The following is a 23,522-nucleotide window of genomic DNA, read 5'->3' as shown; positions in this document are numbered from 1 at the left end:
TTAAAAAACCGTTCCACTATTATTGAGTAAAATGTAATGTTATATGAATTTATCTTTATGCATGTATTATATATGCAAATTATATATGTATCTCATATCTTTACAAAGAATAAAAATGGTAACCAGCAATCAGATTAAAAGAAGTAAATGTTTTTTAGATTTTATTTATACAACAATCTGTAAAATTGTTAGATCACTTTTTTTGCGCTGCTGCGGCTTCATCTTCACGCTGGTATGACTGCAGTAATTCTTGTTTCTTTGTAGCAATACGTTCTGCTCTGCGTTTACGTGCTTCCCTAACTTTAGTACGACGCGCCTCTGCTTGATCCGAAAGCATCTCTGCTCTCGCTTTCTCAGCCTTCTTTTTATGGATGAATTCCATTAAAACTCTCTTATTCTTGAACACGTTACCCTTAGCCTTCATGTACAGGGAATGATAGAGATGTCTATCAATCTTTTTTGTTTCACGATATTTCTTCAGGAGTCTACGAAGAACTCTCATTCTTTGGATCCAAAGATCCTGGAAAGAAATAATATAATTTATTTTTAGTACACTATTATAATTTATGTATGTAACGAAGAAATGATTTTCTAAAGGATAATTATGAAAATTTATATTTACCTTTTGAGGTGTACGAGCATTTGCTGTACCTTTCCTTTTACCAAAACCACAATGACGCCCTTTACGTCTAGCTTCTGTATTTTTGCGAACTCGAGCTCTTGAATGAACAGCAACAGGTTTCTTAATAATAAGACCGTCCTTAATCAGCTTTCTAATGCTTTGCCCTTAAGAAGAAAAATAAGTAAATAAAAACTTATATACATCGATTGAAGTCAGAATTTAATTTTCACAGAAGAACGTACGAGAATTTGTGTTTGCAATTTCGTTAATTTCATTGGGATCTAACCAGACCTTCTTTTTACCACATCGCATAACAGAGGCTGCAAGCCTCTTCTGTAGTTTTAACGAACTGTAACATCAAAAAGTGAGGTTATGTTGTGATAACTAATTATTAATATCAAATACAGTTTTTATCGCTTTAAAACGTCATTCTGATATGATTTATATACACAACAATTACTACAATTTAATTGTAATTTTCTAGACATGAAATTATACACCTAAAATACACAAATCTCAATCATGAAACCATGTGGTCAGTCGTCAACAAACTATTCAATAGAAAATGTGTAAAATATAATAATTTCAACTAAATACTAGTTAATACAGATCTTTCTATTGATGTTGTAAATAATATGAATTAAATTTGAGTGAATATTGTTAAAATGTAGTTATAAATTTCTGGACGGCCCGTACCTCATAACGAAGTGTACAAGTTCCTTTCAGCAAAGAATTGCAAGATGGCGGAATCAACATTTCCTACGTATCGACATTAAGCGGAAGTAATAGAGAAGGACAATATTATTTTGAATAATTTTACAAATTCAGTACTATTGTATCGGTGATTATGAAAATAGTCTAAATTAAAAAAGCATCATTTATCATTTTTTTTTCATAGTGAAAAATATTTTTTAATATATGCATGTATTTCTTTTATTTTATGGTAACTGAGATAATAAGCTGATCTGTAATTTGTAATGTGTATCAAAGCTGAAGTTGATGGGGCCCCGAAAGGTGAATTGGAATTCTAACTTCAAATGACGATAATTTCGAAATGAATACATGAAATGTAAAAATCCAAACACTATTTTATAGAGGAATGTCTACATTTATATAATATGTAAAACATATCGCTCAGATTATTAAATAATAACAATAAAATGCGACAAATTAAGTTAAGGCATTATGATGTAAATATTCAATGAAATATGTTTCCAATCTAACTTACTTCTAAAACACGTTGGAATATATTGAATATAAAGCCTTGTTGTTATATTTTTGTCTCCTCTTTTTCAGTCTGATAACTTGTAATTTCTTACTTGAAAAAGTTTCAGTAATAATATTAGTTCAATTGTGTAAAGGGGTCCTGACATATGACCTGATATATGATCGAGACATATTCGAAATTATAATTTCCCGCCAAAAAGAGGGTTGGTCAATAAGCAAAGATGTGATATAGAATAGGTTATATCCTTTTTATGTTGTTATGTCGAATGTAGGTACCGTTTTCGTATCGATAAGATTGCAAGTACAGCGCAAGTGCAGTAGTAAGTTCGAATATTAATCATGCTTCATTTATAAGATGGAGAAATTGGTGGGAACGGATAGACATGAGGGTACATAAGGACTTAGTACTTTGGCCAGGACCGTACAAAAAAATGTGTAATACAAAATCAAGGTACTGTGTATACGTATAAAATATTTTATATATAATTTCTCAAAATAATGATATGAAGCTTTTCTAGTTGTAAATAAGAGACTGTTAGTTAGAAGTTATTACAAGTAATTATTACAAGCAAGTAAATCTTAAAGTAATACAAGCTATTACATAGGGACGGTTAGTCTTAAAATGCCAGACGGTACTGTAACTGATTATTTATTTTACAATTTACGATTTTTCTGCATCATATGAACATATATATGTCGTAGCCCGTATTATAGAGAAAGACGGTGAATCAGTTATATATAAAGATTCCAAGCTGTTACATACACATATAATATACAATTGTAGTGGAAATTTTAACGGGAATAACTACCATTAATGACATTCAGTTCATCACTGTGACGTATAACTATATTTATATATAAAATCGTACATTTGAGTAGCAGATAATATTAAGATAGATAAGTGCGTTGATCGACCTGGCATTCACTTTTACATTTGTAGACGGTATAAAGTAATCTCTATAACATGAAGCAGCAGAAAATGAACATGAACAAGGATCTACAATATGAACGAAGTAGATGTACGTTTGACCCTGTGGAAGTTACATATCTTTTCGATGGCAGTCCAGAAAAGACGAAACGACGCCGTGATCAAGGTATACGCAGTTTAAATTATTTATCTTCTTAGTTTAACACCAATTATTAAACATGACAAAGTGATTTCTTTCTTTTTCGCAATTATTAAGAACTAGCATAATTAATATTTCCTATTTTAGCAAAATCAATATTTGCTTTTAACGAGATCGAAATATAATTATATATTACTATTTTATTTGTAAAAATATAGAGTTTTAATACTGAAAATAAATGGAAAGAATGTTATTAGTTAACGAAGTTGGTGATTAAGTCATTTCAAAGTTCATTTCAGATTAGAGATATAAATCGATTCCTATAATCTATAACCACCTATACGTCGCGATAAAGTAGCACATTCTATAAATATTTTGACAATTTGTACATATGTACTAAATGTATCATTTCCGCTCAAAGATTTTTTATTGTACTTATAAATTATACAAAAAAGTTTTTATACATGTTCGAAGATCAAAAGTAATTAAATACATATATATTATGTAGAAATTGTGAAAATATTAAATTTCTGGGAATATCTTGAATTTGTTCGCTATTATTTCGTTATGGAACGTAAATTGTAACTATAATCAGTGATAAAATTTTCTTATATTATCACTAATAAATTTATTGATATCTTTATCAAATTTATGTAATATCAGATAGTATATAAAATCTGCATTGGTTTTTGTGAGAAAACTGAAGTTTCGTTGATAGAATGAATAGATGAGAATTCTTAATAGAAAAATCCCTAGGTGATGTTCTAGGGATAATAAGTGATCTATTCTGTTTTTTAATATAACTGATCTATCAAGTTGATTCATGTTAAACAGATGTATTATTTACATTTTTTACTGTTAAATAGGATTCAGATCTATTAATCATTGCTAATTCACACAATTCAGTCACTACTAATCATCAGAATCAACTGCATCTAATTCATAATGAAAATTCTTCATACAAACGATCTTTATATTATGTGCTTTAATGCTTCTCATAATATCTCATAATGCTTCTCATAATTTAATGGTATTGTAATAATACATATACAATGTTTTCAGTACGAATTTCTAAATTACAGATTAAAATTGTGCCACAATAATAATGATGAAAAAATATTAAATAATCGAATCCAAATGTCTTTTTCGGCTTTGAGAAAAATTAGTTTTTATTAAGTGTATCAGTAATATAATTACACTTTATTTGGTAGGTTTTTTTTAATATGATAGCATGTTTAGTTAATTAGTAATTTTGAAAAGTACAGTGTTGCGCGTACGCAACACCGAACGTAAAAGAAATAATTTTATAGATTTTTTCATAAAATTTAGAGAAATTATTCTTAAGATATGTGCTTCTCAGAGAATGTAAGAAAAAAATTTATTTTATCAAAGAATTACAGTATCGAATACTATTGGTACATTCTTTAAAACGCAATGACTTTTTAAAAATAGGACCGATCGTGGCTTGAGTTTTTCTGAGTTACAAGGATTTGTTTATTAGATGATGTGTAAAAAATTTTTGATGAAATTATGGTTACATTATTATTATTATGAAAATTATGGAAACAGTAAACGTCGCTTTTTACAACTCTTTTATCTGAGTCTATAATAAAAATTTAAAAAATAAATTTTGTAGATTTATGTCATTTATACATGAATATATATGCTGAAAATTTCATTGAAATTGGTAATCGTTGCTATGATCTACGAACGGTTAAAAGTCATGCAAATCGTATTTTTCCGCGACTTCGGGTGTGTAACTGCAATACATCTATATGTATATCTATCTATCTTTTTTCACGTATCAATGTCTGTCATTTGTTCCTGCATCAACCGATTCCAATGAAGTTTTCAGCATGGATATAACTGACACAAATTTACAAAACGTATTGTTTACATTTTCATTACAGATTAAAATATGAAAGTTATAAAAAAACGCCGCTATTTTTTTCGCGATTCTGATTTTTTTAAAATTATTGGATAATGTTGTGAAAAACCAGTTCTCAAATATTTTATTTTATTTGGAACTCTAGTATATGATGTAAATTCTAACAACCGTGTGGTGAACGGTATAGTTGAATTTCATATCAATCCGCACGTTATAATCTAAAAATATTTTTATCATAATTATTTATGTATGTACTTGTGATATGTTTCATTTATATGTGAAATTGAATTATTATAAACCAAAATTATTGTAAGCGACTAATGAACAATAAATTATTAAATGAATAAATAATTAAGCAGTAAATTATTGCTATGTATTATTTATTAATTATCTATAAATTGATTGACATTATTCTTTTCATTGTATCCCATTACGTTTAATATTTTCTTACTTTGTTACTGTATCACTGACACAATAACATTTGTTTAAATATATTTATTACACAATAAAAGTAGAAATCAGTTCTGTTGTAAAATAATTTACATAGTCCATATATTTCTACTAAGAATACTACTAAATTTGCTAAGACATAAACATTGACTTTAAACATTGGGTTTATCTTCATCTACATTGGAATGTATCCATACATATTAAACATTAAACGAAGTTACAATATAATACAATACAAGTTGGTATGCATTTGCAACTTACAACATAATCATTATGCAGTATGTACTACATTACATTTCATATGTATGTTAAACGTGAATACATATCTATTATATTCCTTGTATTTAATTCTGCAACAGTTAATGAATAATAGTAACTGTTAGTTATATAGTTATATAACTGTTAATAGTAAATGTTAAAAATTTTATACATTTATAACGTTCCCTAATAAAAATTGCACACATATTTAATTGTTGTATTTTATTCTACTAGTGTTTCCATTTTTCTATTTTCTTTTTCATTATTTTATATGTGCTTATATATGACAATTTTTATTTTCAGAACAATATTTTTTGGATGATCTGGCATTAAAAGAAAATGTAGCAATGAAATATAAGAGTCATAAAGAAATATATGAAGATTCTTTACAAATTGCCTGCAATGTTCTTCACAAAGTTAGAGAATTGCAATGTTCAGGAAAAGAAGATATTGATCTTCTCTTGTAAGCATTTTAAAGTTCATCTCAAGGAAACCGTTACATAACCAAGCAAGTTCCAACATTTCTTATGTGACAAAAGGAATATTCCTACATTTTTAGATAAAACGAAATATGCAATGTCATATTTCTCAATGTTATGGAATAAGGGGATAACTATACTAAAGATTAAATTAGCTTCTTTCTATATCATTTAGATATTTTCTTCCAGTGTTAAAGGATAATAGGACTTCCTTGGTTATACAATAGCAAAAACAGAAAACATCCTCAATGTAGTACCTTTGCAGACATATCTTTGGAGCAAGACTTGGGTCTGCACTGTTCGAAGGTGGAAATCCATTGGTCCTGCATTATGCTATGTTTCTACCCTCTATTCTGGGACAAGCAAATTCTGAACAGCAAGCATATTGGATAAACAGAGCTTGGGCTGGCGATGTTATAGGAACATATGCACAGGTAATACGTAAGGGAGAACATTCTTTTTAAACAAGATGGTCACAGATTCTAAAAGTTTCTCAAGTAAATTTAATCTTGCACTTCTGCCATAGACCGAACTAGGCCATGGAACGTTTCTCAGGGGTTTGGAAACTACTGCAACGTACGATCCGGAAACGAAAGAGTTCGTTTTGAATAGTCCAACTTTGACGTCCTACAAATGGTGGCCAGGCGGACGTAAGTATATTGTAATTGTTTAACATAATAATAATGTTGTTCACCAAAACAGTATGATTTATTTACAATTAAAATTTTCAGTGGGTCACACTGCAAACCATGCAATAGTCGTTGCGCAATTATACACCCAGGGAGAATGTAGGGGAATTCATCCATTTATTGTACAATTAAGAGATGTGGAGACACACGAACCTTTAAAGGGTATACAAATAAATGTCGTAATCGTTTGTAATTAATTATATATTATATTGCAATGTGTAGAAAAGAGAACAAACTGTTCACATTATCAAACAACAATTATGAAATTAAACAACTTCCTTGTTTATAATTTGCTGGACAATAGATATAGCAAACAGTAAATTTAATCTGTATGTAATTCTTAGGCATTATAATTGGAGAAATTGGTACAAAATTGGGGATGAACGGCGTTAACAATGGGTTTCTCGGATTTCACGACTTTAGGATACCACGAGAGAATATGTTGATGAAGAATTCCAAGGTAAATTTTCATAAAAGTGCTGTAAGAAGTGCAATATCATGTGGTGGTTGTGAACTTGAAAGGAAAATTATGTTCGTAATCTGTATGAACAGAACTGTTCAGACATTGTAATAATGATTAGAACAAATTGTAAAGTTACATTTCTTGTTGTAGGTACTAGAGGATGGAACATACATAAAATCTATGAATGATAAGTTAACGTACGGTACGATGGTGTTCGTTCGAGTAATGTTGCTGCAGGACCTCCTACACTATTTAATGAAAGCTGTTACTATTGCGGTTCGATACAGCGTAGTAAGACGTCAAGGTCAAATAAATCCGGAGTATGTTATGTTAAAAACAATTTCCAGTAACATCGACTGCCCTATGTCCCTTTATTAAAAAAATGCCTCCATTGGAAATGTTTCTTTTAATTAAAATTAAATCTCTCCTGCTGATACCAAATTAGTATTTGTTTTATTCTTTCCTTTTAGACAACCAGAGGTACAGATTCTCGATTACGTAACGCAACAATACAAAATCTTCCCTCATATTGCCACATGTTTCGCAATAAAAGTTACTGCCAGTTGGGTTTGGGATATGTATAATACGGTACAAAGTCAATTGCACCAGGCAGATTATGAAAAACTACCGGAGGTTGGTTTATACCCTTTATAGTAATATATTTTTCTTCATATTTCTAGATCTATTAATTTCTTTTGCAGTTACATTCTTTGTCATGTTGCCTAAAAGCAGTTGTATCTGCAGATACAGCAGCTGGAATAGAGCAACTTCGGTTATCTTGTGGTGGACATGGATACATGACTGCCAGCAATCTGCCAGGACTTTACGGATTGGCCACTGCAGTCTGTACTTACGAAGGAGAAAACACAGTCCTACTTTTGCAAACAGCTAGGTACCTCGTAAAATCATGGAAACAAGCTATGAATGGTGAACCATTGCCAGATTCTGTAGAGTATCTTAACGAAGCAGCAAAAGGAGTAAAACATCGTCGTTGGAGTAACGATTTGGAATGTCTGATTGATGCCTATGACGCGGTAGCCGCAGGGTATAATGCATACATTAAATATTGCTAAGTAATTGCATAGGTATTCTTATTATTCTTACCATTCCGTAGATTTGTTCGTTCAGCAGCAGAACATTTGGATCGCAGAATACGTGACGGAGTTCCGACGGAGGAGGCGTGGAACCAAACGGGCATCGAACTAGCTCAGTGTGCGGAAGCCCACGCTCGAGTTTTTATTGTAAAGACATTTGCAAAAGCTGTTAAACAGTTAAACTCGAAGTCTGAAGAATTTCGTCAAGTAATGTTTCAACTCTGCGAACTGTATATCGTATATTGGGCTTTGAGAAACGTTGGTAATTTTCTTCGGGTAAGTATTGATTTTTTTCGAAACTAATCACAGAGAACTGCGAGAGAAGAAAAAATTTATTACTATATACAGTAGGATAATTTAAATTCAAGAATGATTCATCTCTTTCTCTTTTTTAGTTTTCTTCTATGCAGAAAGAGCATGTGGAGACACTTCATTCACGCTTGGAATATTTGCTGACGACAATCCGTCGAAATGCTGTAGGTATCGTTGACGGTTTCGATTTCGATGACCATATTCTTTGCTCGGCTTTGGGTGCTTATGATGGTAACGTTTACGAACGTTTGTTTCAAGAAGCCATGAAGAGTCCTCTGAACCGTGAAGCTGTGAACATATCTTTTGAAAAATACTTAAAACCATTTCTTAAGAGTAATTTATAGTGTAATCTTTTTAAAGGAAATATTTAATCATAATTATTATCTCGTATTTGTTTTGTGGCGATTGGATTGTTTGGGATATGTTGCATTTAGTTGTTATGGTAAGACGTATTTTGCATTTGTTATTAAATAATCGATTGAATGGTTTGTTGGGTATTGATTTATAAGATGTAACAACTGCAATATATCATATGAGCGATACCGAAGAGAGATATGCGTGCTCACTTGTCCATTTTACTGAGAGTTTATATTGAACAAGAAAGGAAGGATCGAACGTATTTTTGTATCATTTCTATTCGCTGTCATTGTAAATGTGCAATTTATACAAAGAAGCATCGCTGTAATAATTGTGAATGAGTGTTTGATAGAGATTTTATATTTATAAAAAGCTTTCTGGAAATATGCGATCATTCTGAGATGAGACGTCTTAAATATGTAATGGGAAATGGTATTTTCTATACAGTTTTTATAATTAATAAAATAATATCTTGAACTAGAAAAATGTATATTTTTATTGTTGAACCTATAACGCATCAAAGAAAATTACATTTTAGAATTGAAAGGCTTTGATATGGAACAGTATTTATTTACGGAATAGAAGTGGTGACATACATGTAGTATTGTTTCTTGTACTAACATACTACAATTATTGTTAATTTCCTATCGTAATGGAATTAATACTATTTGTACAGGAATATAATGCAATTTGTGAGATTCATTGGTACCACTGCGGTACCAAGGTCTTGAATTATGATATATATTCGCTTCGTATGTTACATCCAACGAGTATCAAGTACGTAATATTTTGAAATAGGAATCGATTTAGAAGCAACGTGTGTCTATTATTAAAATTCTTTGCCTGCACGAATTAGCTGGACAAAATCGGAGTCAAGATGTCTCTCATAACACAAACCTCTCGGTACATGGAAAAGTAGCATCTACTAAAGTAAACTTGTAAAGTAGCTATACATACCTTTGCTGTAAACAATCATTTAATTCCTTTTCCTTTTCTCTATCGTCATCTTCTAATCGTCATTTTATATCGCTATGTTTTTCTATAATTAAACGCCTCACACGCTTTCTTATTGACACTCACGTTGTTATCACTAGAATCTTCTTCACTGCTTCCATATAGATCACTTATATTTTTCGTATTTTTCCTCCTTCATAACATTAAGTTCCAATTAAATTTAACTTATATATAAGTTCCATTTTTCGGATTGCCTACTGCCGTGATTGTTTAGAATTTAACCGTTATCTGTCCTATCAAACTTCAGTAGATATGGCCCGAACATCATGAATTTGAGTCCGATCTTAATTACTGAATTAGATTGCTTGAGTCAGACTCGTGATATACATGTTTGGTCCAAAATTGTTAGTAACCGGTTTCTTTTCTTTGTTACAATATTTTCGGCACATGAAAAACACCGCTCCGACATTGTTACGTCAGCCGTGCATCATTCAAATGAATTTAATTGAAGCGTGATTGTACCTGTCATATCTAAACATTCTGATATCTAATTAAAAATGAAATACGGTGCGGACTAATATACGTGAAATTCTATAATTTCTGTACACGTGTACCCATGAACTTCAGTACAGATATTAAGATCCGAGTATTTCAATACCTGTGTACCCGTGTATTAAGAAATACACGAATTGAAACACGCGGGTATTAGCTACACCTGTATTTTCAGTAAACGTTCAATATCAGAAACTCTATTTTGGGGTACGTTATGGAAATCAAAATTTCAATCTTTTGCGTACGCATATAACCCGGCGCTAGGCCTTAGATTTGGAGAAATTTGCTAAGAGCTGCCGGTTCCAGTCCAGTATATTTCTGTCTATAGTTATGCGTCAACAATGGCAATTATGCAAAGGTGCCCTGACACATAACCTGAAACATATGACCGAGGAATGTTCGAAATTATACTGACCTGCGAAAGAGATCAATTAACAAGGGGTTTATGTTCCCTTTATGTTATTATGCCGAATGTATTCTTGTTTGAAATGGAGAAACAGGTAGAATCGAGGGTGCATTAGTACTCTGTTTAAGATCGTATTAAGAAATTTGTAGTACGGAGTCAAGATATTTCATATATTTTATTTCATATGTAATTTATGAAAGTAGTCATTTGAAGTCTTTCTAGTGATAAACAAAACATTGTTAATTAGGAATTATCACAACTAATTATGCATAATTCTAGAATATGAGATTATAGTTTTACCTGATTACTCGTATCTCGCTATAAATACCTTGCATTATGTTGCATTTCAGTTGTTTGTGTTTGTGTTTGGATTTGGATTAGAAATGGAAATGGTGAATTAGGTAGGTGCAAAGGTTTGAAGCTATTGTACGCGGCAATATAAGAAATCCGCAGTGTGAACATGACGTTCATATTCCGATCGTGACGCAGTATCCCATATTTATGTATAAAAGTCGGGCGTTTGAAAAGAAATTTATCTAGATAGATACGTGCGGCTACAGATTAGACAACCACACTCCTTTGTCAGTGATTAGTTTAAAGTAATCTACACAATATGAAGCAACAGAAAATGGTGGTAAACAAGGATTTACAATATGAACGAAGTAGATGTACGTTCGATCCTGTGGAAGTCACGTATTTCTTCGATGGTAGTGCAGAAAAAACGAGAAAACGCCGTGATCAAGGTATAGGTAGTTTTTGTTTACCCTCTTAGTTTAACGCCAATTATCGAGAAAATAATTTCAGTTTCTTTCGTTTTCACTGTTATTAAGAACTAAATAATTCTGGCAAAATTAATATTTCCTTTCCACGAGAACGAAATATAATTGTATATTGTTATTATATATATTTTTTAATGTAATCATTACAAAAAATATTTGGATACGCATTAGAAATGTTCTTGGCTTAGAGTTACTATAGGTTTCTCACCAAAGAGTAATTGATATCGATCCTGAAGGATGTGAATACCAGCAGTTAGAAAACCGTTTCTCATAACAAATTTACAGTATTATAGAGATGGCCAATATTTGCAATGCATGGAAAGAAAATTATTAGTGAATGTGGTCGATAATGAAGTCAACAATGTTCGTTTCTGATTAGAAATATCGGTGCATCGTAGATAAATCTAAAGAACTGATAACAAAACTAAAATATTCTTCTGGTTCATTGCCAGACGCACCAATTTAAACATGCAGAGTAAAATAGTGCTATATAAAGCCTTATTAAAACTTGTTTGGACTTATGGGATCCAGGTATGGGGAACAGCGAGTAATACCAACATAGAAATTCTCCAACGATTCCAATCAAAAGCTCTAAGATTCTTAATAGATGCACCTTGGTATGTTACCAACGAAACAATACATCGCGACCTGAAGATACCCACAGTTAAAGAAGAAATATCCAAGTTCAGAAACAGATATAATATAAGAGTTAACAACGAACAAAATCTATTAGTTACCTAATTACTTGTCACGTCGGTTCAGATCCGCAGACTAAAAAGACAATATCCTTTAGATTGAAGCATTAGATTCAACTAGAATCAAACATACTATAAACTCTTATAATCCAACTTACTGTAAGATAATAAATTATTAAATGAATAAAATATTAGGCAGTAAATTGTATTATTTAATAACTTTCTATAAATTAATTCAGACATTATTCTTTTAATTATTTTCCGATATGTTTAATATTTCTTTATTTTGTTAGTATATCACTGATACTACTGCTTATATTTCTACTAGGAGTACTAATAAATTACTAGGTCATAAATGTCGTATTTTAAAGTTCAATATCATTCACACGGAAAAATGCTAATATCATATTTATGAATCACATTGAGGTATTAATAAGGAAAAGACAGAATATATTGCATGCAGAAGGCAGTATAAGCACCTGCAGTTTATGACATTATTATTTACTTGTATCCTAAACGTGAATACATAATTTGCCCATTTATAAAGTTTATTAATAAAAACTACAGATACGTCTTATTATTTCATTTTATTCTTGCAATATTTTCATTTCTGTATTATGTTTTATTATTTTTTGTTCATATTTCATTTTCAGAACAATATTTTTTGGATGATCTGGTGTTAAAAGAAAATCTAGCAATGAAATATAAGAGCCATAAAGAATTATATGAAGATAATGTTCGAATTACCCGCAATGTTATTCACAAAATTAGAGAATTGCAACGCTCAGGAAAAGCAGATATTGATCTTATTACGTAAGTATTTTAAACTTCACCTCAAGAAAACTGTTGCATAATATATCTTCTTATGTGAAAAAAAGATATTACTAGCTTTTCAGATGCAAAGAAATATGCAAATATTTCTACTTGCTCTCAATGTCGTCGAATGAGAGGATAACTATTAAGAGGATAACGTTATTCTTAACGATGAAATTAGTTTTTTTTTTATATTATTTAGATGCTAAAGGATAATAAAACTTCCTTGATTATACAATAGCAAAAAATATCTTCAATGTAGTGTATTTGCAGAAATATCCTCGTAGAAAGACTTGGGACTGCGCTATTCGAAGATGGAACTCCAATGCTCCTGCATTATGCTATGTTTCTACCCGCTTTTGCGGGACAAGCAAATTCTGAACAGCAAGCATATTGGTTAAACAGAGCTTGGGCTGGCGATGTTATAGGAACATATGCGCAGGTAATACGCAAGGGAGAACATTCTTTTTAAACAGGATGGTCACAGATTCTAAAAGTTTCTCAAGTAAATTTAATCTTGCACTTCTGCCTTAGACCGAACTAGGCCATGGAACGTTTCTCAGGGGTTTGGAAACTACAGCAACGTACGATCCGGAAACGAAAGAGTTCGTTTTGAATAGTCCAACTTTGACGTCCTACAAATGGTGGCCAGGCGGACGTAAGTATATTGCAATTGTTTAACATAATAATAATGTTGTTCACTAAAACAGTATGATTTATTTACAATTAAAATTTTCAGTGGGTCACACTGCAAACCATGCAATAGTCGTTGCGCAATTATACACCCAGGGAGAATGTAGGGGTATTCATCTGTTTGTTGTACAGTTAAGAGACGTGGAGACACACGAACCTTTAAAAGGTACACAAATAAATGTCTTAATCTTTTGTAATTAGTTATATATTATATTGCAATGTGTAGAAAAGAGAACAGGCTGTTCACATTATCAAACAACAATTATGAAATCAAACAATTTTTCTGTTTATAATCTGGATCAAATTTGCTGAACAATAGATATAGCAAACAGTAAATTTAATCTGTATGTAATTCTTAGGCATTGTAATTGGAGAAATTGGTACAAAATTGGGGATGAACGGCGTTGATAATGGGTTTCTCGGATTTCGTGACTTTAGGATACCACGGGAGAATATGTTGATGAAGAATTCCAAGGTAAATTTTCATAAAATTGCTGTAAGAAGTGCAATATCATGTGGTGGTTGTGAACTTGAAAGGAAAATTATGTTCGTAATCTGTATAAACAGAACTGTTCAGACATTGTAATAATCATTAGAACAAATTGTAAAGTTACATTTCTTGTTGTAGGTACTAGAAGATGGAACATACGTAAAATCTACAAATGATAAGTTAAAGTATGGTACGATGGTGTTCATTCGAGTGAGGTTGCTGCGACTCCTCTTAAACTATTTAACGAAAGCTGTTACTATTGCGGTTCGATACAGCGTAGTAAGACGTCAGGGTCAAATAAATCCTGAGTATGTTCTGTTAAAATCATCTCTAGTAACATCGACTGCTCTATATCCTTTTTTAAAAATATCGTTTCATGGGAAATGTTACTTTGAATTAGAGTTTTAACTCTGTAGATAAACCTCTAATCTGTATTAGAGTTAAAACTCTAATCTAATCTGATAATAATCTGTATTATCTCTCCTACTAGTATTAAATTATCCTTGCCTTTCTTTTTTTTAGTCAACCAGAGGTACAGATTCTCGATTACGCAACTCAACAATACAAAATCTTCCCTCATATTGCCACATGTTTCGCAATAAAGGCTACTGCTAGTTGGGTTTGGAATATGTTTTATACGGTACAAAAGCAATTGCGCCAGGCTAATCATGAAAAAATACCGGAGGTTGGTACCTTTATACCCTTTATAATAATATACTTTTTTTCATATTTCTAGCTCTATTAATTTCCTTTGCAGTTACATTCTTTGTCATGTTGCCTAAAAGCAGTTGTATCTGCAGATACAGCAGCTGGAATAGAGCAACTTCGGTTATCTTGTGGTGGACATGGATACATGACTGCCAGCAATCTGCCAGGACTTTACGGATTGGCCACTGCAGTCTGTACTTACGAAGGAGAAAACACAGTCCTACTTTTGCAAACAGCTAGGTACCTCGTAAAATCATGGAAACAAGCTATGAATGGTGAACCATTGCCAGATTCTGTAGAGTATCTTAACGAAGCAGCAAACGGAGTAAAACATCGTCGTTGGAGTAACGATTTGGAATGTCTGATTGATGCCTATGACGCGGTAGCCGCAGGGTATAATGCATACATTAAATATTGCTAAGTAATTGCATAGGTATTCTTATTATTCTTACCATTCCGTAGATTTGTTCGTTCAGCAGCAGAACATTTGGATCGCAGAATACGTGATGGAGTTCCGATGGAGGAGGCGTGGAACCAAACGGGCATCGAACTAACTCAGTGTGCGGAAGCTCACGCTCGAGTTTTCATTGTAAAGACATTTGCAAAAGCTGTTAAACAGTTAAACTCGAAGTCTGAAGAATTTCGTCAAGTAATGTTTCAACTCTGCGAACTGTATATCGTATATTGGGCTTTGAGAAACGTTGGTAATTTTCTTCGGGTAAGTATTGGTTTTTTTCGAAACTAATCACAGAGAACTGCGAAAGAAGAAAAAATTTATTACTATATACAGTAGGATAATTTAAATTCAAGAGTGATTCATCTCTTTCTCTTTTTTAGTTTTCTTCTATGCAGAAAGAGCATGTGGAGACACTTCATTCACGCTTGGAATATTTGCTGACGACAATCCGTCGAAATGCTGTAGGAATCGTTGACGGTTTCGATTTCGATGACCATATTCTTTGCTCGGCTTTGGGTGCTTACGATGGTAACGTTTACGAACGATTGTTCCAAGATGCCATGAAGAATCCTCTTAATCGTGAAACTGTGAACATATCTTTTGAAAAATACTTAAAACCATTTCTTAAGAGTAATTTATAGTGTAATCTTTCTACATTTTTAAAGGAAAATGTAAATCGTGGTTATCTATATTGTATATCGCATGTGGTGATTGAACTTTGAACATTTTACAGTTTAATATCTTATAAATCGATATCCCATAAATAACATGGTTGCTCATTTAAAAATACAATTGTAACAGTGTATCATATGGGCAATATCGAAAGAAGGTGTACGCGTTCATTTATCCACTTTGCTGAGAGTTTGTTTTTAATGAAAAGAAGAAATCTGGTTTTGTATCGTTCTTATGGCTTCTCATAGATATTTAATTTCTATAATGGACTATCGCTGTAATAATTTCGACTGAACGTTTGATAGTGATTTTATTTTTAAGAGAAACGTTTTAGGATTGTGTGATCATTCTCGGATAAGATGTTTTAAATATGTTGTGAAAAATGACAGTTTTTGTAATTAGCGAAGTGATATTTTCAAATACACAAGTGTCTATCTTTCCTGTAACGCTTCAAAGAAAATTACATTTTACGAAATAAAAGTGGTAACATACAAGTAGTATTGTGCATGTTTTTATTAGCCATATTTATTATAAAATGTATACATTTTATGGCGGTCGGCAATAGTACAACAGCACGAAGTTTATACGTCGAAAAATATCTCAATAGGACTATACTTATCGCAAAGATATTTTACAAAATAGGTCAATAAATTGCGGGATACCGATACGTTAAAACCTGAGAGATGTATACAAAAAATTCAAGAAGAAAAAATCTTCGATGATCAGCTGTTTTGGAAACAGGTGGATCCGTCGAGGAGAATCTGTGCTTTCGCCTGTTGATATTTTTACCGATTTTTAATTGTCAATAATTAAAAAACAAGGCCGAAAACGTAATTTTTCTTATTCTTGATTTTTGTCTTATTTCAGCGTCAAGAATCAGCTCTTAAATTATGTTGAAATAGTAGCCGAAACCCCTATATACGTATATGTATGTGTTGGACAAGTAACAGAGTTCGCAGTTGATTTAGCAAAATTGAGAACTGTACAGTCAGTTTGTTATTAAAGATAGAGCAATATTATTCTATCCATTTTACGCTTTGAACTAGTGTGTTCTTACAACCATGTAATTCTTACAACCATGTGCCTAACGGTATAGTTGAATTTCATATCAATCCGCACATTGTAATCTAAAAATATTTTTATTATAATTATTTATGTATAAACTTATGATATGTATCACTTATATGTGTGAAATTAAATTATTATAAACCAAAATTATTGTAAGCGACTAATGAACAATAAATTATTAAATGAATAAATAATTAAGTAATGTACTGTTTGCTATTCTTCGTTATGATTACGTTACTCCCTTCATTATTTCCCATTATGTTTAATATCTTTTTATTTTGTTACCATATCATTGATACAATAATATATTCTTTAATATATGTATTACGTAACAAAAGTCGAAATCAGTTCTACTGCAAAATAATTTACTTAGTCCTCATATATCTACCATGAATATTACTAACTTTGCTAGAATATAAATGTAACATATTGAAATATAACTTCCTTTACATAGTAAGATATACATATGTATTAATTTTTTTATCAATGACGTTTAAATGTTAATGAGAAAAAAGGAACATGAACGTATAAGAGAGAATGTTTATTATTGCATATTTGTATGTACAAACTGTAAATATTTGCATTCACATTTAAAAATATAATTATTACGTAGCATGTAGTATACTACGTTTTAGTTATATAATATATGTGAAAATAGATCAATGTTCTTCCTATTCAATGCTGAAAATTAACTATTATAACGTTTACTAATAAAAATTACACGCGCGTTTAATTGTTGTATTTTGGTCTTCTAGTGTCTCTGTTTAAAAATTTTTTTCATTATTTTATACATGCTCTAGTATGTCTAAATGTTTAATCTCACAATAATATTTTTTGGATGTTCTAGCGTTAACAGAAAACATAGCAGTGAGATATAAAAGCCATAAAAATATATATGAAGACGTTTTATGGATGTGTTCTTCACAATGTTCTTCACAAAATTAAAGAAGACTGCAATTAGCGAATTGCAACTCTCAGACGAGGAAGATAATCATTTTTTTACTGCAAAATGTTTTACAGATATTGTCAAAGTCTATATCCTGTCACATAACAAACCCAGTTCCATTATTTGACAAAGAAAGAGTCATTGCTTGTTTCTTTTAAAGAAGAAAAAATGCAAATATTTCATCCTATTCTCAATAACATTACGTATGAGCATAATTATAACTATACTAACGAGTAATTTGGTTTTCCTCTACACTATCTTTTTCCCAATGTTAAATAAAAGTAGAACTTTCTTGCTTACCAGATAGTACAGTAGTACCTTCAACGTAACCTTTCAGTAGAGATTGGCCCTGCATTATGCTATGTTTCTACCTTCTATTCTGGAACAAGCAAATTCTGAACAGCAAGCACATTAGATAAACAGAGCTTGGGCTGGCGATGTTATAGGAACTATATGCTCAGGTAATACGCAAGGGAGAACATTCTTTTTAAACAGGATGGTCACAGATTCTAAAAGTTTCTCAAGTAAATTTAATCTTGCACTTCTGCCTTAGACCGAACTAGGCCATGGAACGTTTCTCAGGGGCTTGGAAACTACAGCAACGTACGATCCGGAAACGAAAGAGTTCGTTTTGAATAGTCCAACTTTGACGTCCTACAAATGGTGGCCAGGCGGACGTAAGTATATTGCAATTGTTTGACATAATAATAATGTTGTTCACTAAAACAGTATGATTTATTTACAATTAAAATTTTCAGTGGGTCACACTGCAAACCATGCAATAGTCGTTGCGCAATTATACACCCAGGGAGAATGTAGGGGTATTCATCTGTTTGTTGTACAGTTAAGAGACGTGGAGACACACGAACCTTTAAAGGGTACACAAATAAATGTCTTAATCGTTTGTAATTAGTTATATATTATATCGCAATGTGTAGAAAAGAGAACACGCTGTTCACATTATCAAACAACAATTATGAAATCAAACAATTTTTCTGTTTATAATCTGGATCAAATTTGCTGAACAATGGATACAGTAAAGTGTAAATTTAATCTGTATGTAATTTTTAGGCATTGTAATTGGAGAAATTGGTACGAAATTGGGGTTGAACGGTGTTGATAATGGGTTTCTCGGATTTCGTGACTTTAGGATACCACGGGAGAATATGTTGATGAAGAATTACAAGGTAAATTTTCATAAAATTGCTGTAAGAAGTGCAATATCATCTTGTGACTGTGAACTTGAAAGAAAAATTATGTGCGTAACCTGTGTAAACAGAACTATTCAGACATCGTAATTATCATTAGAACAAATTGTAAAGTTACATTTCTTGTTGTAGGTACTAGAGGATGGAACATACATAAAATCTATGAATGATAAATTAACGTATGGTACGATGGTGTTCGTTCGAGTGAGGTTGCTGCAGGACAAGGTCAATTAATTCCGGAGTATGTTCTGTTAAAAACAATCTTCAGTAACATCGACTGCTGTATGTCTCTTTCTTAAAAAGTCGTCTCATGGCAAATGTTACTTTGTACTAGAGTCTTAACTACAGATTATCTCTTCTATTGATACTAAATTATCCTTGCGTTTCTTTTTTTTAATCAACCAGAGGTACGGATTCTCGATTACGTTACGCAACAGTACAAAATTTTTCCTCATAATGCCACATGTTTCGCAATAAAAGTTACTGTCATTTGGGTGTGGGGTATATATAATAAGGTACGAAGTCAATCACATCAGGCTGATTATGGAAAACTACCGTAGGTTGATACCTTTATACTCCCTATGGTAATATACTTTTCTTCATATTTCTAGCTCTATTAATTTCTTTTGTCAGCAATCTGCCAACATTCCACGGAGTAGCGACCGCAGTCTGTACTTAAGAGGGGGAAAATACAGTCCAACTTTTGCAAACAGCTAGATACGTCGTAAAATCATGGAAATAAGCTATGAATGGTGAACCATTGCCAGAATCTGTAGAGTATCTTAACGAAGCAGCAAAAGTCTCATTGATGCTTATAATGCCGTAGCCGCAGGGTATACTGCTTCTGAATACATTAAACATTGGTAAATAATTACATAGTCAATAATTCATGATCCATTTTTGCAAGAAGTCACGGAGGCTCCTCTGAATCGTGAAATTGTGAAGATGTCTTTTGAAAAATACTTTAAACCATTCTTTAGGAGTAATGCATAGTGCAATTTTTTACGTTTTGAAAGAAATTCATAAAACAATATTTCCAACTAAAATTCTAAAACGTATCTTTATAAATTGCTATTGTAAATATGTAACTTATACAACGCAGTACCGTCATAATAGTTAAATTTTTGGCAGAGATTTTATTTTTACAAAGATACGCTTTCGGAATTACGATGAGATGTTTCGAATATGTTATGAAAATGATATATTGTGTATAGTTTTTGCAGTTAATAAAGTGATGTAATAAAGGAAGAGACAGGGAAGCAATGTTTCATGGATGTAACGAGAAGAATGGGTGGTAGGAATTATGGGGGGAAAAAAAGGATTAATGATAGGCAGAGGAGGAGGAAAGGGAGTTAAATTGAAGGGAAATATAGTAGGTGCAGCGAGGAAAATAGAGACGTAATGCTCGTAAAGGAAGGAACAGAGCGGGAGGGGATGATAACATCCCACCCTTGCAGGATTCCGCGCCGAAGGACGGCCCTGCGCCGCCCTGGGTGGTCATAGGGGCCGACACACCTAGGAGGATCTGGATCTCCTCGGCCCAGGGGATAGCGTTGAGAGGGGTGGTTCCTCCCAAGGCCCGAACTAAGGAACGACTGCCTCAAACAGGAGAAGATGCAGGAGTGCTCCGGCGGTAATTCGAAGGAGGTCCCGGGGCATCCCAGCTGAGCGTCAGGCGGTCCACTTTGGGGTTTGAGTTCAACACTACCCCGCCGCTTCCCAGAAGAGCGATGGGGGTTGTCTATGAGGATTTCTCCACGTATGAAGAAAGAAGCGAGGAAAATAGAGGGGGGCAAAGCAGAAGATTAGGATGAAGTTCGGAACGAATATTGAAATTTGGATGAAGTGGGAACAAAGAAATGAATTGCTGAACAGGTTCTGGAAAGACATGGGTTGACAAACATTGTCAATTGTGTCAGTGATTAAAAAGAGAAGGAAAATAAAGTATGTCATTATCGAGAATGGACTGTTCAAGGTGCACTTGAAATTTTAATGGCGAAGAGGTTGGCGGAGATAGAGGAGGAAGGAATGACGATATACAGTCAAACAGGTTTCAGTAAGAAGAATTGGCGATGTTTAAATAGTCCACTTGTTAGTTCATATGCAAGTATTTGGTTGAATCTATACATGAGTATGTCTCTTGAACTTACATTTGGCCTTAGATCCAGTAAAAAGATTCCTACTGTACTAAGAGTTACTGAAGTGAAGTGTGAAGTACGCGCTGATCGAAAGATCGAAAGAAATATACACAAAGTGAAGCAGTGTGGAAAGAAAGGTAAGTGAAATTTTCTGTACAGAGAGTAGGTTCGGGCGGGATTGCCCATTGAATCTGTTGTTCTTCAACCTGCTGATAATGTGGTGAGGTTCCTGAGATGAGTGATGGGGAATGGGTTTATCACGTAGAAGATACAAGAAATCACGAAATTAATAGATCACTGGCGATCCCCTCGTAGTTCGAACGTTTTGTAAGTGAGTTTTGTGTTAACGGTTCAAAATTTTCCAATGGAGTGTGCCCAGTGCGGATTCTGGGTAGGTTTGTGTGCTAGGGTTTCAGCTCTCTGCAGGAGTTGTCGCCGGGCGTCGTGACGTCGGGGTATATGATGAGTGAGGAGATGAAGAGATCTAAGATGAGGTTAAAAGGGCGTAGGTTAGGGTTAGGTTTAACACATTGACGCCGGCGCCGATATTAACGGTTCTTTCTGTGAGGCGGCGCCTGTCTGCACAGTCTGCTTCGAGGGGCGGCGCAGCGCCAGATTACACTGTTCAACACGATCGCAATTTTTCAACTTTGACCTTAATTTATGGCAAAATTACAAAAGCTATCCTGTCGGGTTCAATGAATTTCATGGACTTCAACTAATACATTGATATACAATAATTTGGAAATGAGGCGGATGAAAAGAGAGAGAGTGCGTTTCGTCCCGGGACTACCGGTGGACTCGTCAGTAAGGCTGTGCCCGGTAGTCCCTGCCTTAGACGTAGAGGGAGTCTCGCTAGGTGCGGTATTTATATCAATCGCTCGTATATTCGACCGTTAGCGAGTTAGACAGACAGACTCGTTGTCGTCGTAGCCCTCTAGTGTTGGCGGTTAGTACCCGCGGATCGCCCGGGAGGTATTGCGCCGCGTTGATGCCTCGACCTGTCGGCGTCCTGTTGATACCGATCCGCCACAGAAATATCAATTTGCATGTAACTGTAAATTTTAAATAAAGCTGACGGGATCAGCTAATTTTGGAGTACTCTTTTCGATTTTTCTCAAAAAGTAGAAGTCTGACGCGAATTCTGACCATCGCACGCAATTCTGTGAACATTTTTCTATAAGAAATGTTCATAGCGCGACGAGCGAAATAGGACGTAGTGTAAGTACTGACCAAAAAACATTCACATTTCCTGCAGTCGTACCAAGAGCCCGTGAGTAAAACGAGACGGCGGTGTAAGCAATGTTATAAACGCATTTGTGGAATAAAAGGTAGGGAGTATGCCGCGAATAAAGCCAAAAAAGTAACATCATATTATGATCGATGTAAGGGCCAGCCGGCATTCTGTCTAACATGTTTTAAAAAATTGCATGAAAAAAGCAAATAATTATGCTAAGTTTATAATATTGACTTGTTATGTTTTTACTATTGAACGTCTGTTTATAATGTTGAGATAAAATAACATAAAGCTATTTTGCCTTGCCTATTTTGTGAAATACAAGTATGACTCACCGTGACGCACCCCGCCTCACGGAACAGACACGTGTGAGCCACCGGTGGTACACGCCGGCGTCAATGTGTCAAGAAGAGAGTACAGCGTAGTAGTAAAGGAAGTAAAGTGGTCAGGAAGGTGTTCACAAGGGATATAACCTAACAAACAGGAAGATGGTACCCCGCTGGGGATAGCCACCCACATGTTATATTATTATACCACTAAGTTATAATATTTTACCAAATGTCCTACTGGACAAATTGTAAAATTTAAATAAATAAATAAAAAAAAAAGGAAGGTGTTGAGATAGGCGAAGGGAAGGGAAAGAATGGAGGAAGAACTGTCTGGGTGGGAGAAATGAAGCAAAAAGTTTAGGGAAGGAGGAGGAATGAGAGCTGGGGAGGAAGAGGAATTTAAGAGAGTAGAGGGATGTAAGGAGAAGAAACAAGCGGAAGAAAGAGATAAGAAGATCAGATATTGGAGAT

The 23,522-nt window shown here is 33.2% G+C and overlaps 3 protein-coding genes and 1 pseudogene across 5 annotated transcripts; 3 read left to right on the top strand and 1 right to left on the bottom strand.

The window, feature by feature from the left end:
• Positions 1-148: 148 nt before the first annotated feature.
• On the bottom strand, positions 149-1,400 carry RpL19 (ribosomal protein L19). The gene is made up of 4 exons (XM_033335393.2): positions 1,319-1,400; positions 865-971; positions 623-786; positions 149-520 (listed from the first exon to the last, which is right to left on the bottom strand). The coding sequence occupies exons 1-4, from the start codon at positions 1,321-1,323 to the stop codon at positions 194-196; spliced, it is 603 nt and encodes a 200-aa protein (XP_033191284.1). The 5' UTR covers positions 1,324-1,400; the 3' UTR covers positions 149-193.
• A 743-nt stretch (positions 1,401-2,143) lies between these two features.
• Positions 2,144-9,392, top strand: LOC117157372 (acyl-coenzyme A oxidase 1-like). 3 transcript variants are annotated; one of them, XM_033335389.2, is made up of 12 exons: positions 2,144-2,300; positions 2,790-2,943; positions 5,816-5,975; positions 6,257-6,425; positions 6,518-6,641; positions 6,723-6,842; positions 7,025-7,140; positions 7,294-7,463; positions 7,614-7,776; positions 7,845-8,188; positions 8,258-8,513; positions 8,633-9,392. In XM_033335389.2, exons 2-12 carry the CDS (start codon positions 2,814-2,816, stop codon positions 8,891-8,893), a joined length of 2,013 nt encoding a protein of 670 aa, XP_033191280.1. In that variant the 5' UTR covers positions 2,144-2,300; positions 2,790-2,813; the 3' UTR covers positions 8,894-9,392. The 3 variants fall into 3 exon arrangements, with proteins under 3 accessions (XP_033191280.1, XP_076481076.1, XP_076481074.1); XM_076624961.1 differs by lacking the exon at positions 2,144-2,300 and adding an exon at positions 2,437-2,688; XM_076624959.1 differs by lacking the exon at positions 2,144-2,300 and having other exon boundaries at positions 2,695-2,943.
• A 1,998-nt stretch (positions 9,393-11,390) lies between these two features.
• LOC117157373 (acyl-coenzyme A oxidase 1-like) lies at positions 11,391-16,622 on the top strand. Its single transcript, XM_033335390.2, has 11 exons — positions 11,391-11,561; positions 12,946-13,105; positions 13,379-13,547; positions 13,640-13,763; positions 13,845-13,964; positions 14,158-14,273; positions 14,427-14,596; positions 14,811-14,973; positions 15,046-15,389; positions 15,459-15,714; positions 15,834-16,622. Exons 1-11 carry the CDS (start codon positions 11,432-11,434, stop codon positions 16,092-16,094), a joined length of 2,013 nt encoding a protein of 670 aa, XP_033191281.1. The 5' UTR covers positions 11,391-11,431; the 3' UTR covers positions 16,095-16,622.
• A 1,878-nt stretch (positions 16,623-18,500) lies between these two features.
• On the top strand, positions 18,501-21,955 carry LOC117157380 (acyl-coenzyme A oxidase 1-like; annotated as a pseudogene).
• The last annotated feature ends 1,567 nt before the right edge of the window (positions 21,956-23,522 follow it).

The sequence above is a fragment of the Bombus vancouverensis genome, chromosome 15, assembly GCF_051014615.1.
Source record: "Bombus vancouverensis nearcticus chromosome 15, iyBomVanc1_principal, whole genome shotgun sequence".
NCBI lineage: Eukaryota > Metazoa > Arthropoda > Insecta > Hymenoptera > Apidae > Bombus > Bombus vancouverensis.
Note: the sequence above shows the minus strand (reverse complement) of the source record. Positions and strands in the feature narration are given on the sequence as shown.